This window comes from Euprymna scolopes, chromosome 1 (assembly GCF_053919585.1).
Source record: "Euprymna scolopes isolate OS-2025 chromosome 1, ASM5391958v1, whole genome shotgun sequence".
Lineage (NCBI taxonomy): Eukaryota > Metazoa > Mollusca > Cephalopoda > Sepiida > Sepiolidae > Euprymna > Euprymna scolopes.
The window spans coordinates 199,028,672-199,046,606 of NC_136482.1; the positions used below are offsets into that span (position 1 = coordinate 199,028,672).

At 33.0% G+C, this 17,935-nt stretch overlaps 1 protein-coding gene across 2 annotated transcripts in view; it reads left to right on the plus strand.

Annotated features, from left to right (window-relative positions):
* Nucleotides 1-402: 402 nt before the first annotated feature.
* The window catches only part of LOC145279424 (uncharacterized), an 85,996-nt gene continuing 68,463 nt past the window's right edge, over nt 403-17,935 (plus strand). The window contains exons 1-5 of one of the 2 annotated variants that reach the window (XM_080130724.1): nt 403-588; nt 6,437-6,614; nt 8,979-9,147; nt 14,038-14,090; nt 16,058-16,091. In XM_080130724.1, the coding sequence (XP_079986850.1) occupies nt 6,450-6,614; nt 8,979-9,147; nt 14,038-14,090; nt 16,058-16,091 (421 nt within the window). In that variant the 5' untranslated portion in view covers nt 403-588; nt 6,437-6,449. The remainder of the gene's footprint in view (nt 589-6,436; nt 6,615-8,978; nt 9,148-14,037; nt 14,091-16,057; nt 16,092-17,935) is intronic. The other variant, XM_080130725.1, reaches the window with a different exon arrangement.

Below are 17,935 nucleotides of genomic sequence, written 5' to 3' on the forward strand. Positions count from 1 at the left end.
AGAGTCTCTAATGAAAATGTTTGGATGCATGAAATAAAAATGTTATTTTAAAGCGGAGAGTGACCGACCAATAGACATCTTTTTTTTTTTTTTTTTTTTTTGCCATAGAAATGGGTAAAACTATACAAACACCGTGACAGCGAATTAACCCTAACCCTAACACTAACCCCAACCCTAACCCTAACCCTAACCCTAACCCTAAACCTAACCCTAACCCTAACCCTAAACCCTAACCCTAAACCCTAACCCTAACCCTAACCCTAATCCTAACCCTAACGCTGTCACGGTGTTTGTATAATAATACCTAGAAATGCGAGGACGTATCTAAACAAATAGGTCGAGTTGATCTTTTTTTTTTTTGTCGTTCATGAGTTTATTTTCAGAAAGTGAAAGTGAAAAGCTGGTTTTTCCCGGTAAAATAAGAATGAATCACCATTTCTAAGAATTTCGTTATTAAAAACATTCAGAATTCATTTTGCTCGCGAGAAGCCGTCTATTAAGTCGTCTTCACACGAAGGAGAAGAAAAAAAGGAAAGTTTAATATTTAAAAAAAAAAAAAAAAGAAAAAAGAAATTTATAATTTCGGAGGTAAGTTTGAATCACAATTCGACAAACCAAAAAATATTGTAATATTTTAATGTAAAAAAACTAAGGTATTTGGTCAATGTCCAGTTTCTTTCCAACTCCCCCAAAACTTTAAAATGACGACTTTATAAGTTTTCGGTGGTGCTGAAAACGAATATCACATTTCAATTTGGGGCAGATAAGTAGTTTTCATGATATGAAGAAATTACTTTTCCTAAAGTGGGGGATCACTTTCCTATATAAATTTAACTTAAATTGATCACCCACTTTCTGGCCACCTAGTAATTTCTTCATATCATAAAACAAATTTAACTGTGATATTCGTTTTCAGCATCCCCGAAAACCGGCGCGTTTTTTTGTTTTTTTTTTTACTCAGAGATTCGTTTATTTTTTCATCTCATAATTTAGGACGCTAATTATACTGTCAGTACGTTTACAAAAACATACTTTTGTTTTTCGTTCTTTTTTTTCATTATAGAATTGTATAGTTGTTAACAGGTGCTTTTGCAGTTTAATATTTCACAAAAATTCTGTTTACATTGGAGGAGCGGCTTTGACACAACAACAACACCACTCGCCCCTTTCACCGCCCTCAATGTAAACAGAATTTTTGTGAAATATTAAACGATTCTTCTGCTCGGTTAATGTCGGCACGTTACTTACCGAAAAATGGTTAATTAAACTACAGAAGCACATGTTAAAAACTATACAGGTTCTATAATTGAATACCAACCTTAAAAAAAAAAGAACCAAAAACCAAAGTATATTTTTGTAAACCGCTCGTGTAAACTAACTGGCAGCATAATTAGCGTCCTAAATTATGAAAAAAAATGAAAAAATGAACTTTATTATTAGCTTTTGCGAAAAATCGAAACTTTTGCTCGGTATCATAAGAAATTGTTGTTTTTTTTCGCTGTAAAAAAAAAAAAAAAAAAAAAGATTACTTGATGAAATTAAGTGAAATTTTGTTTTTTCCAAGAACTTCATTCCATAACAGATACGTACAATTTAAACTTTTTTCGATATTTTCATTTTTTAATGCCTTGATTAAAGTGTACAAGTACCCTTTAGTAAATACAGAACATTACAGTTTGTTTCAGCTGACATAGGCAAATCGTCCACCTTGATTCATCAGATATTTTGTATTAAATAGAAAAAAAAACAAGTAGACATACGTGATCACTGGAAACCCAAACCAATGGAAGATTATAAATATTTTAGGGAGTAAAAAGTTTTTTTTTTGTTTTTTTTTACACGGTGGTCACCACTTATCAAGGCCCGGAAGCTACTCAGGGATAAGGGTTATTTCAAGTACAGTACGTTAGTGTGTAGATTTAATTAATGAAGTGTTTACTTAAGGGGGCGGTTATTTAGGAATTTGTTTACGTTGGACTTGAAGACATCCAGGTTGTAGTCAGGTGGGAAACAGGCAGACGGAACAGAGTTCCACAGGCGTGCAGTTCTAAGAAAGAAGCTTTGTTCATGGAATCTACATTTTGATTTAGGCACAGATAAAGAGTGGGGAAAATTTTTCACAGTGGATTCAGCTAGACGGGTATTTTTCGTGAAAGATTGGCGAGGGGAGAATAGAGATTGGAGTTCAGATGAGCACCTGCCATGGAAATAACGATAAAACAAAGATAGGCTCGCAACGTCTCTTCTGTGGAAGAGAGGTTGCAGGGTAGAGAAAAGGGCATCCCTCACTAAGCCAGAAAGTCTATTTTGTACTCTGTCAAGGCAGAATAGGCTGTTTTTAGCAGCTCCTGCCCAGATATGGCAGCAGTATTTCATCCTTGGACGTACTTAGCTTTTATATAGATAGAGAATTGCATCAGTAGTGAGATATCTTCTGGAGCGGTAGAAGGATCCTACCATCTTTCCAGCGACCTTGGCAACAGACTTGATGTACGTGTTCCATTTCAGATCAGGAGTAAAGGACAAACCCAGAAGCTTGTCAAAACATGGGGCTTCCCCTAGACGAGAGCCATCCATTTCAATTGATGCCAGATGGGGATCAGAGCGTTGATGATGTAAAGACAGGAGTTTGGTTTTAGATGCATTAAAGGTAACCAGCCACGTCTTCCCCCACTGAACCACGCGCTCGAGATCAGAGGAGAGAGAATCAGAGAGAACTTTGTCATTTACAGCCTTTGATGTGTTGCCGTAGATGGTCGTGTCATCAACATAGATGTCAACGAATGATTTAAGTATGTGTTTTGGGAGATCATTGATGTAGATCAGAAAGAGAGTTGGGCCCAGGATTGACCCCTGAGGGACTCCAGCATTAATACTGCAGGCCTCTGATTTTTGTCCATCGACCACTACTCTTATGAGCCTATCAGAGAGAAATGATTTAATGATTGAGAAAACATTTCCAGTTATACCGTAGCTGGAAATCTTGTGAAGTAGGCCCTTATGCCATACCTTGTCGAAGGCCTTTGTATATGTCAAGAGCAATTTCCCTAGAAAGGAAGCCTTTGTCAAGAGATTCACTAATCCTGTGAGATATAACCGTCAGCACATCTGCTGTAGATTTGCAGAGCGGAAACCATATTGTGTGTCAGTAAGAAGGTTGTTTCTGCTGAGGTGGTTTACTATTTCTCTATTTAATATGGATTCCAGCAACTTACTCATGACATACAGGAGACTTATTGGTCTGTACTGAGAGGGAGATGACTTATCACCTGAATTCTTAAATACAGGGCATACTGATGAGGTTTTCCAGGGAGTCGGAAAGAACTTCTCCTTAAGGCAACTCTTAAACAGTTTCGTAAGTATGGGAGCAAGTTCTGGTTGAAGCTTTTTTAACACTATAATTGGGATGCCAGTTGCTTTAAAGTTAAAAAGTAAAGATGATTATAGACATGAAAGAAAGAGGAGGGGAAAGAAGAGAAATTGGAAAAAAAAAAAAGAAAGAAAGAGAAAGGTGGGCGGAGGAAAAGAAGAATAAAAAAAATCATTCAGTATTATTAAATTAAGAAATAAAATATATAGACCTGCTTTATATCGTTTATTTCGTAATTCAAATTGTTCTATGTCTTTTACCGGTGCAATTTTTACTGTGACATTTTTCCGGTGACGTTTTTACCGAGCAGCGAACTAGATAGTAAATTTTAAAAATATATATGGCAATTAAGCTACACAAAATTTTACGCACTAGCCTGAAGAATCCTCACGGGGGATGAAACGCGGAAACTTCTTTGTAGCTTGTAAATGTAAAAAATCTATCTATCTATCTATCTATCTATATATATATATATATATATATATATATATATATATATAAAAGTGGACGTGTCTGTCTGTCTACATTTTCCTAGGCAATAACTCTGTCAATTTTTAGTCTACAGACTCGAAATTTGATATACAGGGTACTGAGATTTGGGAAAAATCTTTGTGATCGGTTTTCGGCCAGAAATGTGGCTGTTAAGGGGTCAAAGTTCAACGATTTGACCTTTCAGAACTTTACCAAACTCCTCCAACAATTTTGAGTCTAAACACTTGAAATTTTAGATATAGGTTCCTTGGACATGGATCAAACATTTTAATTTGATTTAAGCCCAAAACAATAAATGTAAAGGGATCATAATAGGAGTCAAAGTTTAAAAAATTTACCTTTTTTTTTTGCTCAACATACACCCCAAACACCCGGGCAACGCCGGGCTGAAATTCTAGTAAAATAAAAGATTATTAGGTAATTGTGGCATGGTAGACCAACACAAAACCTACCTTAAAAAACTTGCTTTAGAGGGTTTGGGGTGTGCTGAAAACGAATATCGCATTTAAAATTAGGGTCGGCAACCAGTTTTCAAGATACTGAAAAGATACTTTTTCCTCAGATTTCAGTAATATAACGTGGCGGCCATACTTGTCCATATTTGTAAAATTTTACTTGGTTTCCACTTTAACATTTTTCCAGGTTTTTGGGTATGCTGAAAACGAATATCGCATTTAAATTTTCTGCAAGCGCACATATTTTTGCCGCATACGTGCGTACAACCATGGCCACCACTTATAACATTAAGAATCACATTGCTTAATAGTCAGAAAACTTATTTCCTGAAAATTTAGATGCAATATTTTATGTTATTAGTGGTGGCCATTGTTGTATGTGCAACAAGCGCGCATATATTTAAAAAAAAATAAATAAAAAACGATTTCATTTTTTTAAAAAGTCATTATGTCGCTTCTGTTTTGAACAAGTATGGCTGCTGCGTTATATTTCTATATTAAACATTCGGAAAGGTATCTTTTCAGTACCATGAAAACTAGTTGCCGGCCCAAATTTTAAATGCGATATTCGTCTCCATCATACCTGAAAACGTCTAGAAAATAAATTTTTTAAGGTAGGTTTTGTGTTGGTCTACCAAGCCACAATTACTTTTTTTTTTTTTTTTTTTATTAATACAAAATTTACTACTTATCTCATTCCTCTCTGGTGTTTTTATTCTAAAAATTTAATTTCATATATATTTTTTATGGGGGATCTATATGGAGTCAGTCCCGGAAATGGCTGAAGCAGTTTACGATCTAAAAATCACTTTATTTCATATATATTTTTTAGAGAGGGGGGTTATATGGAGTCAGTCCCAGAAATGGCTGAAGCAGTTTACGATCTAAAAATCACTTTATTTCATATATTTTTTTAAGAGAGTGGGTTTATATGGAGTCAGTCCCAGAAATGGCTGAAGCAGTTTACGATCTAAAAATCACTTTTTTTTCATATGTATTTTTTAGAGAGGGGGGTATATGGAGTCAGTCACAGAAATGGCTGAAGAAGTTTACAATCTAAAAATCACTTTATTTCATATATATTTTTTAGAGAGGGGAGTTATATGGAGTCAGTCCCGGAAATGGCTGAAGCAATTTACAATCTAAAAATCACTTTATTTCATATATATTTTTTAGAGGAGGCACATAATTTTCTCCTCTCCAATTGGCCATTTAAATATTTTATTATTTAGATTTTTTGGAGTCTCTTGGATTTACTGGATTCCAGGACAAGAATTTTTCTTGTCTGGTGGAGTATCCAGCTTCGTGCTGTTACTTAAGGTAACATCACTTGGAAAAGGTGCACCATTCATCGTAAAAGCCTGTGTGAGTTAGCCATTGTGAAGAGATCTTATTTGTGTACTATGCTATTTTGAATATTTGGTCAAAGTTTTCTTGTGTCCTTATGCCAGCTTGTCCTGACGAACACCTTATATCAGACAATTGCTATTCAATTTGGACAATCCCCTTTTTATAGGGCACTGGTCGCCACCACCACCACCACCAACATCTTGGGTAAACAAAACCAGCCAAAGTTGGGTAAACGAACCCCCAAAAAACTGTGTCGCAGTAAAAGTTAACTGCAGGATTTCTATTTGACTTCATTAATTTTACACACGTGTTTTTAATCCTTAAATAAATTCAAACGTTTTTCTGTTACTCTCCCTTGCTGGCCGAGCAGGTTCCTACCTACCTACCTAGCTAACTAGCTACCTACCTACCTACCTACCTAGTTATCAAAACTTTTTTTTTTTTTGTTATCTACCCCCACACACACCTCCAAACACCCAAGCAACGCCAGCACCCCTGCTAGTTCCTCATAAAAGCCATTATGGGTTAGCCATTGTGAAAAGATCTTATTTGTGTACTATGCTATTTTGAATATTTGGTCAAAGTTTTCTTGTATCCTTATGCCAGCTTGTCCTGACGAACACCTTATATCAGACAATTGCTATTCAATTTGGTCAACGCTTTCTTGTAGGGAAAAGTATGCTCATGCCGGGTTGTTCTGACGAACCCGTTAGACATTCGAGTGTCGAGTAGGCATTCAAGTTCTCAAAATATTTTGAAATATTTTCAGTTCAAGAATCATCATGAGTGAAGGCCGTCAACGTCTGAAGCCTTGGCTGGAAAGTAAAATAGAATCTGGACAAATAAATGGTTTATATTGGATTAACAGGGAGAAGAAAATCTTCCAGATTCCATGGAAACGGAATGGAACAACAGGATGGGTCCGTGATGGTTCTGCACTTTTCCGCGTAAGTTTTGCTATTACTCTTATGAAATAAAAAAAAAAACATTGTTCTTGTTCTGGTGGAAATTTGGTAAATTGGATTACTTAAGGGAACGGTTCATCAAGAATTTGTTTATGTTGAACTTGAAGACGACCATATTGTAGTCAACTGGAAAGCAGGCAAACAGAAGAGTTCCACAGGTGTGCAGTTTTAAGAAAGAAGCTTTGTTCATGGAATCTACGTTTAGGTTTAGGCATGGATAAAGAGTGAGGTAAATATTGATAGTGGTTTCTGCTAGATGAGTGTTTTTCGTAAAAGTTTGGCGAAGGGGGAACCATGAATTGGAGCTCAGATGAGCACTTGCCATGAAAACAACGATAAAACAAAGACTCGCAACATCTCTTCCGTGGGAAAAAGGTTGCAGGGAAGGGAAAAAGGCAACCCCCACTAGACTACAAAGTCTATTTTGAACTCTGTCAAGGCAGGATAAAGTGCTTTTAGCAGCTCCTGCACAGATATGCCAACAGTACTCCATCCTAGGACATACTTGACTCTTATACAGATAGAGAATTGCGTCAGCAGTGAGATATCTAGTGGAGCAGTAGAATGATCCATTTTTCCAGCGATTAATTTAAATTAAAAATTAGAAATAAACTAAGATCGATGTACACAATGTATAATTCTTTTTTTCATTTTTGACCCCTTAAAAATTATTTTAACCCCCTTTTTTTTTTTTTTTACACGGTGGTCACCACTTATCAAGGCCCAGAAGTACCCCTTAAAAACTATTTTAACCCATTTTTTTTTTTTACACGGTGGTCACCACTTATCAAGGCCCAGAAGTACCCCTTAAAAACTATTTTAGTCCATAAAAAATTCAATCATTTGAGGCCTCTAGTGCCGTTCTGCGACTTTTAGTTCTGGGAGAGATAAAGTTTGAAAATAAACATATCTGGTTATTCAAAGATGACATGACACAATAGTTTTTTTTTTTTTTTACACAGTGATCACCACTTATCAAGGCCCGGAAGCCACTCAGGGATAAGGGTTATTGCATATTATATATATATTTACGTATAACATTCTCTGCTTCCGACAGGACATCCTTAGAGATTTCAATGTTCTGTTCACATTTTGGCTAATTTGGACCGCTTCCTAGTGTCATAAGAGAAACTAACTCTTTTCCTGACTTCTAAGTACTGTCTGGACTATCTGACGTCTCCTCTTTAACTCCCCTCTTCCAACTAACTAACTTGTCTGTATATATTAAAACTAATCTTTTTTGCATATGTCATTTGGCTACACAAAGATCTAACAGATGACCTCCTAGTCACGTTTTCTCTGGCCAAATTTATTGTTTATACCTAAATATGAAAACTTATATTGTTTATGTATTTGACATTCCTTTTCATTTCTTTATTGTTCCTAAGATCTCCACTACATTTCAAAACTTATAAACATTATTTGTCCTTGTAACACTCACAGAAGAGATGTTGCGAGTTTGTCTCTGCTTTATCGTTATTTTCATGGAAAGTGTTCGACTGAGCTTCAATCTATGGTCCCCCCTCGCCAAACTTTCACAAGAAACACTAGACTAGCTGAAAACATCAATAATTTTCCCCACTCTTTATCTGTGCCTAAACCTAAACATAGATTCCATGATCAAAGCTTCTTTCTTAGAACTGCACGCCTGTGGAATTGTCTTCCGTTTTCCTGCTTTCCAGCTTTCTATAATATGGTTGTCTTCAAGTCCAACGTGAACAAGTTTCTGATGAGCCATTCCACTTAAGTTAACAAATTTACTGAACTTCCATTACTATCAATTACTATATTGTCCTTTTGACTACTCTACACTCTTTAACCCTTATCCTTGAGTGGCCTATTGGCCTTGATAAGTGGTGACATCTATGTAAAAAAACAAAAACAAAAAAAAACATCTAATTTTCATTCCGATAATAAAAATAATGTTCTTTCATAATGATAACTTTTTTTCATAAACATCTAACTTTCTATAGTCAATCTTACAATTGACTATTAGCAACGCGAACCCTGCATCTTCCGGGAGGCTAATGTGTAACAATTTACGGAGAAGGGGGTGTTAGTGAAATGATTGAAAATGAATAGTAATCGAAAAAAACTTAAAAAAGCCTTGAAAATTGACATTGAAAATTTGTATGAATCCCGGAATAGTAATTTAATATTTAGAAAATTGCTTCCAAATGCAATCAAATCAAAAGATGCAATGGGTCAGTTCTTTTCTTTAATTTGACCCTTTGTATCTCGTTCCAATTAGCATGTTTCTAAATTTGACTAATAATTCTTGTTGCTTTTTTTTATTTGAATTTTGTGTAAGTTTTCATAAATGTGTTTGCAATTTTTTGTTGTCAGGATTATGCCATCCATACCGGAAAATTCCGAGAAGGGATCGATAAAGAGGATTATCCCGTTTGGAAGACTCGTCTTCGCTGTGCGTTGAATAAACACCCGGAAATTATTTTACTTCAAGACCGGAACATTGACGATGGGAACAATCCTTACAGAGTTTACCAGATGATAGGTTGGTCTTAAATTAATAAAAGTTTTAGTGTTTGTTCAAAATAATAACGAAAATCAAAACAATGAATTTCAAGTTAAATATTATCTACTTAAGGATTTCCAATGGGGTCTGTACCATCCACTAGAAGAGTGAGGGGCGGGGCGTTACGAGACTTCAGATGGGCGGTGGCTAAATTTATCATATGGGGGGGGGGGTCCCTTGGGGGGGGGGTCCCTTGGGGGGGGGGTCCCTGAGATCATTTTGGGGGGATGGCGGTGAAAAACTGAGAGCTTCTAGTAACATTACGAGGTCTATCTCAACCTATTTTTTGGGGATTCACAATTCATGTAGAAATAGATTGCATTATCCTGATTTTTAATTGGAAAAATTAATTCAAGAATCATACCCTGTAATGTTGACAAAACTATTATGAATATTCAATTATTTATTTTCATTTTAATTATGTACTATGACTACAACTAACATTATTATGTAAGGATTCATGCATGAGCGGTCGTAAGGTTAGGGTTAGGGTTAGTAGGTATCCGAGTTTTCTGGGGGCGTTTTCCAAAACGGTTGATAAGCTCTGTTCTACTTAATTGTCACGTCGAAATTATTATTAACACGTTACTGTATTGTTACATAAAAACTTTTTTGATGAATAAGTTGGTTTAAAATGAGCAGACAACAACATTTAAAACAATCTGTTTGCGCGCACTCGTCATGTCGAAATTAGTAACATACTAAGAAATATACCTGGTGTTACCCAGCATTAAACGTAATTTTAAATTCCTTTAAAAAAAAAAAAAATGAAGTAAAAAAAAAGAAAACGGAAAAAAAACGAACACATGTGCATACGAGTATTATGTTTTTTCTAAACAGTTCACTTCTTGTAAATAAAAAAAAAATACTCAAGCTGAGATTGAAACCAAAACTTAGAGGCACCAAGTCAAGTACGATAGCCATTAGACCAGCTTGACATGATCTTTAAAAAGTGTTTTTAAAACCTCATGAAAAAGTTGACAAACGGATAAAAATCCGATTAGCAATTTTTGAATTTTGACCTCTAAGCAGCCCTTTTTGTCGGATGAACACTGATTAAAAAAGTTTTCCACATGTCCGAATACCCTATATACCAAATTTCAAGTCTGTAGATAAAAAATTCGCTGAGTGTATAGGTTGAGAAATGTCTTCTCACACACACACACACACACACACACACTCTCACTTATATATATATATTATAGCAAGTCACCTGCCATTTCCCAGTCATAAAATATGCATAAATATTATATTTTAATGCATACAGAAACTGAGACATGTGCATGTGAGTTTTATGTTTTGTTTCTAAACAGTTCATTTCTTGTAAGTAAAAAAAAAATGAAAATACTTGGGCTGAGATTGAAACCAAAACTTAAAGACAGTGAGTCAAGTACGATAACCATTAGGCCGGCGTGAAACAATGTTTAAAATGTGTTTTCAAACCTACTTATTTTTAACATTATGAATCTGTCATGTAAATCATTCACACATGCGCATTTGGGAAACAGTTGACAAATACATAAAAATCCAGCAACTCCCACCTACCAATTTTTTTCAATTTTAACTCCTTAGCAACCCCTTTTTTCCCCCAATGAAAACTGATAAAACAGTTTTTCAAATATCTGAATATGTTATATATTAAATTTCAAGTCTATAGGTCAAAAATTTGTTGAGTATATAGGTTGAGAAGTATCCTCACACACACACACAGTCTCACTTTTATAGATAGATTATTGTATTATTACATGAAACATGTACGTTCATGAGTTTACAATTGATTGCCCGCCACAATTTTGGGGGAACTGTAACAAGACAGACTGAAGTTACCTCCCCTGTTTATTCTGTTTATCTGATAAATTTCAGTTAAAAGTAATGTTATCTTTTGTCATATTAAAATTAGTAACATATTATTCCATAAAACATGTATTTTCACGGTCCAATCATTATTATTTTGAAGTCCACTAACTTTATGCAGTTACCTCCTCTGCTATTTTGTGTGTTACGTTTACATTTTTTTCTTCCAAGTGACTTCCCTTTACTTTTTATGACCTTCAATTTTTTGTAATAAATAATTTTACCAAGAATTCTACATAAGTTTTAGTTTTGGTTTCGATTCCAGATGATGCACTCAAATCATATGGATATATATATATATATATTTTTTTTTTTTTTTATATTTTTAAAAATATTTTTTATTTAAAAAAAATTTTTTATTATTTTTTTATTTTTTTTATATTAAAAATTTTTTAAAAACTATTTGGAAATCATTACTTTATAGCATATAAGAATTGATAGAAAATTGACTCTATAATAATATACATGGAATCTGCATAAATTAAAATATCATATTTAAGCGTATTTTACGCCGAGCGTCCCTGCTAGCCTGGATAAATACTTTTGCAGTTTTAACAAAAGAACTACAATAATACCAGGGTATCTCCATTTACACTGAACATCCACAAAATGCCAACATCAATATATTACATATGAAAGAGTCTACTGTGGAATTTCCACAGGTCCCATTAATTCAAACGAATAAGCAATAATAGGTAAGGAGTTTATATTACTTGTATTGATCGGACTATTATTCTCATCTTGAATGTAATTTGTGTTGTTGTTGTCGTTGTTGTTGTTTGGGTTTTGTTTATTATTATTATTATTATTATTATTATAATTATTACTATTATTATTATTATTATTATTTCTACTTGTTACATTTTTGTCCTTTGTGTTAGTTTTATTTTTGTCATGCTGTTTACTTTTTTATTATTTATTTTGTTATTATTGTTTCATTACTCTTATTTAAGATTTTGTTATGTGCTTTAATTATAATTTCTAAATTTTTGCAGCAGCTGTATGATAACTTTAGGTTACTTTTATTGAAGATTTTGTGTAGGGAATTGGTTACAAGGAAGTGCTTTTCGATGAAGTCTAGAAATTTCTTTGCAAGTTTTGTTGTTAACATTTGATTGTATGACGGTGAATACCAGATTATATTTCTTTTTCTTCTATTTCTAATTTTATTATAGTTATTGGTGTTTTGTTGCTTATATTTAATATTTTTGTACCCACTATTTTTTAAAGCTGTATCATAGATGTTGATTGACCTATTAAATACATTTTCATCACTTGAGTTATTGCTGAGTCTACCTACAATAGAGTTAGGAATCTGTTTTATAATTGATGTGAGGGGGTGATTCAATTTAGGGTTTATGTATATTGGATTAGTGTTATCTTTTAAGTAGGTTCATATGTAATTTTTATCTAAATTTAATGTGACATCCAGGAAATGTGTTATTTTTATGTTAGCTAGTACATCTAATTTTAGGCCTAATTTTTTCATTTCCTTGTATATGATTTTCTTAAAGTTTTCCCCCTTGACTTTGTTAGAATCTTTTATTATAGCTAATCCATCATCTCTATGTAGGCCGATATTTGTAATATCAAATATGCTTGTGAGTCTATAAAATGAATAATCCCACAAGATCTGATACCTCTGCAGAGTCTAAAGAACCCATTGTCAGATCAAAAGAGTTTGTCATTTTTGTTTTTATCCATTGGTTATTGTTATTTACTAAAACTGATTTTCTACATTTTTTTAATAATTCAATACCATGTACGTATATAAGAACACGAGATAACCACAACTTTTTGCATAAGCCTGACGAATTCTCACAGGGATGAAACACGGAATATACTGTGTAGCTTAATTGCCATATATATTTTCATAACTTACTATTGAAGAAAGGACTCAGTATTATTGCATAGCAAATATATATATTTTTTTATTAGTTTTATCTGCTTAGTTACACATGTTTCGGTAAAATCAGATGAAGTTACTGGATTGTTGATACAAATTAGTAACCAAAACATATGTAACTAAGCAGATAAAATGGTAATAAAAAATATAATATATATATACATATATATATATATATATATATATATATATATATATATATGTATATATGCACACACACACACACACACACACACACACACACACACACACACACATTGATGCTGATGATTTTTTAATTTGGTATTCAGAGATGATCATTTTAGTAGATTATGAAATTCAGCGAGTTGAGCATACAGCAAAGTCCTGCGCAAAACACAGGCATCTTTGGTAGTATATTATATTTGGTAATATATTATATTTGGTAGTATATTATATTTGGTAGCATATTATATTTGGTAGTATATTATATTTGGTAGCATATTATATTTGGTAGCATATTATATTTGGTAGCATATTATATTTGGTAGTATATTATATTTGGTAGTATATTATATTTGCTAGTATATTATATTTGCTAGTATATTATATTTGCTAGTATATTATATTTGCTAGTATATTATATTTGCTAGTATATTATATTTGCTAGTATATTATATTTGCTAGCATATTATATTTGCTAGTATATTATATTTGCTAGTATATTATATTTGCTAGTATATTATATTTGCTAGTATATTATATTTGCTAGTATATTATATTTGCTAGTATATTATAAGAAATATAAATTTTGAATAAAACTGTTGAGAAACTACATTAAAATGCAAATATTTTATTTAAAAAAAAGAATTGTTCAATATTTTCTTTTAAAATTGAAATTTTTCTCATTAATTTTAGTATAATATCCATCATCAGACTGCTACATCACCCCCTGCTTAGGCCTGTATCAGTTGTAAAGAAATTTCATTTATTTGATTAAAGTGAAAGTTTTCTCACCATAAATCCTTGGACGTGCAGCAATAATAGAATATTAATTTTTAAACTTTTGGTTATAATAATTCATCCAACAAAGCTGCATATTTCTGCTGGGATATTAATCATCATTTATCCTTTTCTATGATATTTTTTAGATCGCTTGCAACATGATGAGTTTCTGCCAATCCAAGGAAATGAAGTGGAAATGGTGAGTAGATACAAGTCTAATGAAATAATTAATGCAATCTGGACGCAGGGACACTTTAGAACAATATGCAATCAAATTGTTTTAAACTTGTAAAAAAAGTCACAGAAATGTATGGAATGCTTCAAACTGATTTTGAACCATCTTGCATGAACTGAGCATTTATTTTGAGTGGTATAAGAGATTCAAGAAAGGCAGAAAGTCTATGAAGTATGATGAGAGGTGTGGCAGGAGTAAGGAAGTCAGAACACCAACATTGATTGGTCAAATAAAAAATTGCATGGATAAGGACCGTCGTGTGTCTATAGAGACAATAAATGCACAGTTTGATGTCAGTGTGGGAACTGTACACAATTATTCACGAGGAACTGAAGATGTGGAAGATTTGTGTAAAGTTTGTCCCAAGGGTGTTCCATTCTTGTCACAGACTGACCAGGATGAACATCAAGACTGTTGCTCACCCTCCCTATAATCTAGACCTATGTGGTTTTTGATCATTCACTAAGCTCAAGGAAAACCTTAGAGGCTGTCGTTATGAGACGTTTGAGTAGATGAAAGAAGTTGTAACGAGGGTCATTGACACGCTCACACATTGCAGCTGGAGAAGATTACTTTGAAGGGGACTAGAGTTTCATGTGTGTATCAATAAAAGTGCCCATACGAACAAAGTTGGGATAGAACGCACGCTTCTGTTCAGGATCCTATTTGCTATTTGCCAAAACTGGTGAGAACCAAGCCGCTGCTCAGCTACTTTGGATTTAACAGACTGAGCATATAGCTCTCTTGCATTTTTTATTACTCTTTTGCAGTGGTTGCTGGCATTCCTGAAGGCAGCTTTAGTCTCAGTGCATCTATTACGTTGGTAGTTATGGAAAAAGTGATTTCTGTGCGCGATAGCAGCAGCACATTCTGGGAAGAACCATGGCTGGCTGTTAGGTTTTTGTTGGAATTTTTTAGATGGTATGAATTGGTCTATGCCTACAATTAACCATTCGGTCAGATCTGATACTATAGAGGACACAAGTTGTTGGAATGTTACAATAAGAGCATTGCAGCCGGAGGAGATTACTTTGAAGGGGACTAGAGTTTCATGTGTGTACTATCAATAAAAGTGCCGAGATGGAAAAAGTCTGGAAACTTATTGAAGGCATGTTGTAAAAGCAAAAGAAGATTTAACATGGCTGACTTATGTTCGTATCATTTTTTTAGTTGGTTGTAACCAATTTGATTTATGAGCTAATGGCGATCTCTTTATACTTGTTCACTGTGTACATATTTCTTTTTTTTTCACCTATTCATGGAGTATCATTGCCAAATCTGGGTTCAGGCATCTGCCACTGGTTTCTCCCTTTTTAGACACGATTCAAAAAGAGTCTCAAATCTAATAGGTCCCACACTGTCAGCCAAGCTCTGACCTCTGTCCCATCACTGCAATGTCGCATCCCTCTACCTGTTTTACAAGTATTTTCATGGAACGTGCTCTGATGAACTCATTGTACTTCTGCCCCCACAACATAGATATTTCAAACCAACCAAACAAGCAGCAAAATCCCACCCCTTTACTGCTGTAGATGCCAGAAAGCTTTCTACTCTAATAGTTTCTTTCTTAGGAGTACTAGAATTTGAAATTCCCTCCCTGTTTCCTGCTTCCCTGACTGTACTAAGATGCAGAAGTTTAAATGTAGTGTAAACAGATATCTTGTACTCAACTTCCTACAACTCCTTCTTACGCATGATCGCAAAATAATAGCCACTTACTTCCGAGTGGCAATACACCTTGTTTGGTGTGAAAAGAGTAACAAAAAAAGAAAATAAATTAAAAAAAAAGGAGAAAATCGTTTTGTTTGTTTGTCAAGAGATTTAATAAAAAAAAAACCAATTCAATAAAACTGTTTGAAATGTTTGAATGACAAAACTAATCAAATGACCTATTCTACAAATGACATATAATCTTCCTTTTTCTTTTTTAGGTTGAAGATTTACGACCCTCAATGAGCCCTATTGGTAAGCACATTTCTTTTCTTATTTTTTCTCTCTCATATAAATATACTAGCAGATCTACCCAACAGTGTCCGGGGACAAAGTTGTAACTTATTTCTATTAAAACCTCTATCGTTCTGCTTCTTTCTGTTGTAAGTATTAGGTGTCTCATAGTTGATTGAATCACTGAAACCAAAAATACGTCACAAACAAAAATACTTACTAAACACAAATAGTTCACAAGTACATAAATTCACATTTATTGCAAATTGACAAACGTAAGGAATAAAGTAACATCACAATATAGAACAACAATAATTCGGTACTCACTTTAGAAGTGGTTAGAGTTCTACTCAGTCTCTCAAGTGGGCACAGTTCCCACAAAGGGAAAAACGTACCTTCCCTTCTCCAGGCCAGGACTCTGTGTGTGTGTCCCAAGGGAAGTAACTCCCTGGTGTCTAAACCAATGTTCTTTGGCAATGTTTACCTACACTTCTATCCTCCCTCACTCTTTTTCTCCTCAGCACAAACCATTCCTTTCAAGCTGGACATATATATATATATATATATATATATATATATATATATATATATATATATATATATTCGACTCTTCATTATACAATAGATTCATCGTGGAATGAATCGACGTTTGCTTTCTAAATTAGTACATAATAACAACGAAAAACAAGAATATACCAACTTTGTTGGTGTTTGTAGTTTTTGACTTTTAGCTGACCATACAAACACACATACGCATGCACAACTGCCCTTTATATATGTAATATATATCTATAAAAGTGAGAATGTGTGTGTGAGGACACTTCTTAACCTATATACTCAACAAATGTTTGATCTACAGACTTGAAATTTAGTATATAGAATATTCAGACATGTGGAAAACTTTTTAACCGTTTTCATTCAGAAAAAAAGGTTGCTAAGGGATCCAAAATAAAAATAATTGGTATGTGAAAGTTATCGGATTTACACGGCCGTGAAATATAGCAGCTTCCTTATGTTAAGTATGAGTTGGTTTGAAAATACTATTTAAAAATCATGTCAAGCTGGCCTAATGGTTATCATACTTGACTCACTGTCTTTAGATTTTGGTTTTGATCGCCACTCAAATATTTTTACAAGAAATAAACTGTTTTTAATATATGTAAAATACTTGATACAAAATCATAATAAACTTAATTAATTCATAATCTAACAGAAATTGATGCGTTATTTTCATTTTAACGTGTGAAAAAAGTATTTATAGAAAACAACAAAAACATATTAATTTAATTTAATCAATTTAATTTATCAATTTAAATAATTAATTTACTCAATTTAATTCGATTAATTTAATTTAATCAATTTAATTAAATTTAATTTAATCAATTTAATTTAATTAATTTAATTTATTAAATTTAATTAATTTAATCAATTTAATTTAATCAATTTAATTAATGTAATTTAATTAATTTAATCAATTTAAGTAATTTATTTTAATTAATTTATTTAGGGATGAAATATAATGTAAGTCTTCATTGTATCATGTAGCAACTACAGTCTTGTTAAAGCTGACCAAAGAAAAGAACTGGAGAGAACTTTTTCTTAAATACCAAAGATGGAGACAACTGGTACCATCATGACAACATATCTACAATCACACACACACACACACACACACACACACACACACATATATATATAGAAATAGATATAATAGATATATATATCTATATATCTATACAGATATAATATATATATAGATAGATATAATATATATATAGATATAATATATATATATGTATAATATATATATAGATATAATATATATATATATAGATATAATATATATATATATATAGATATAATAT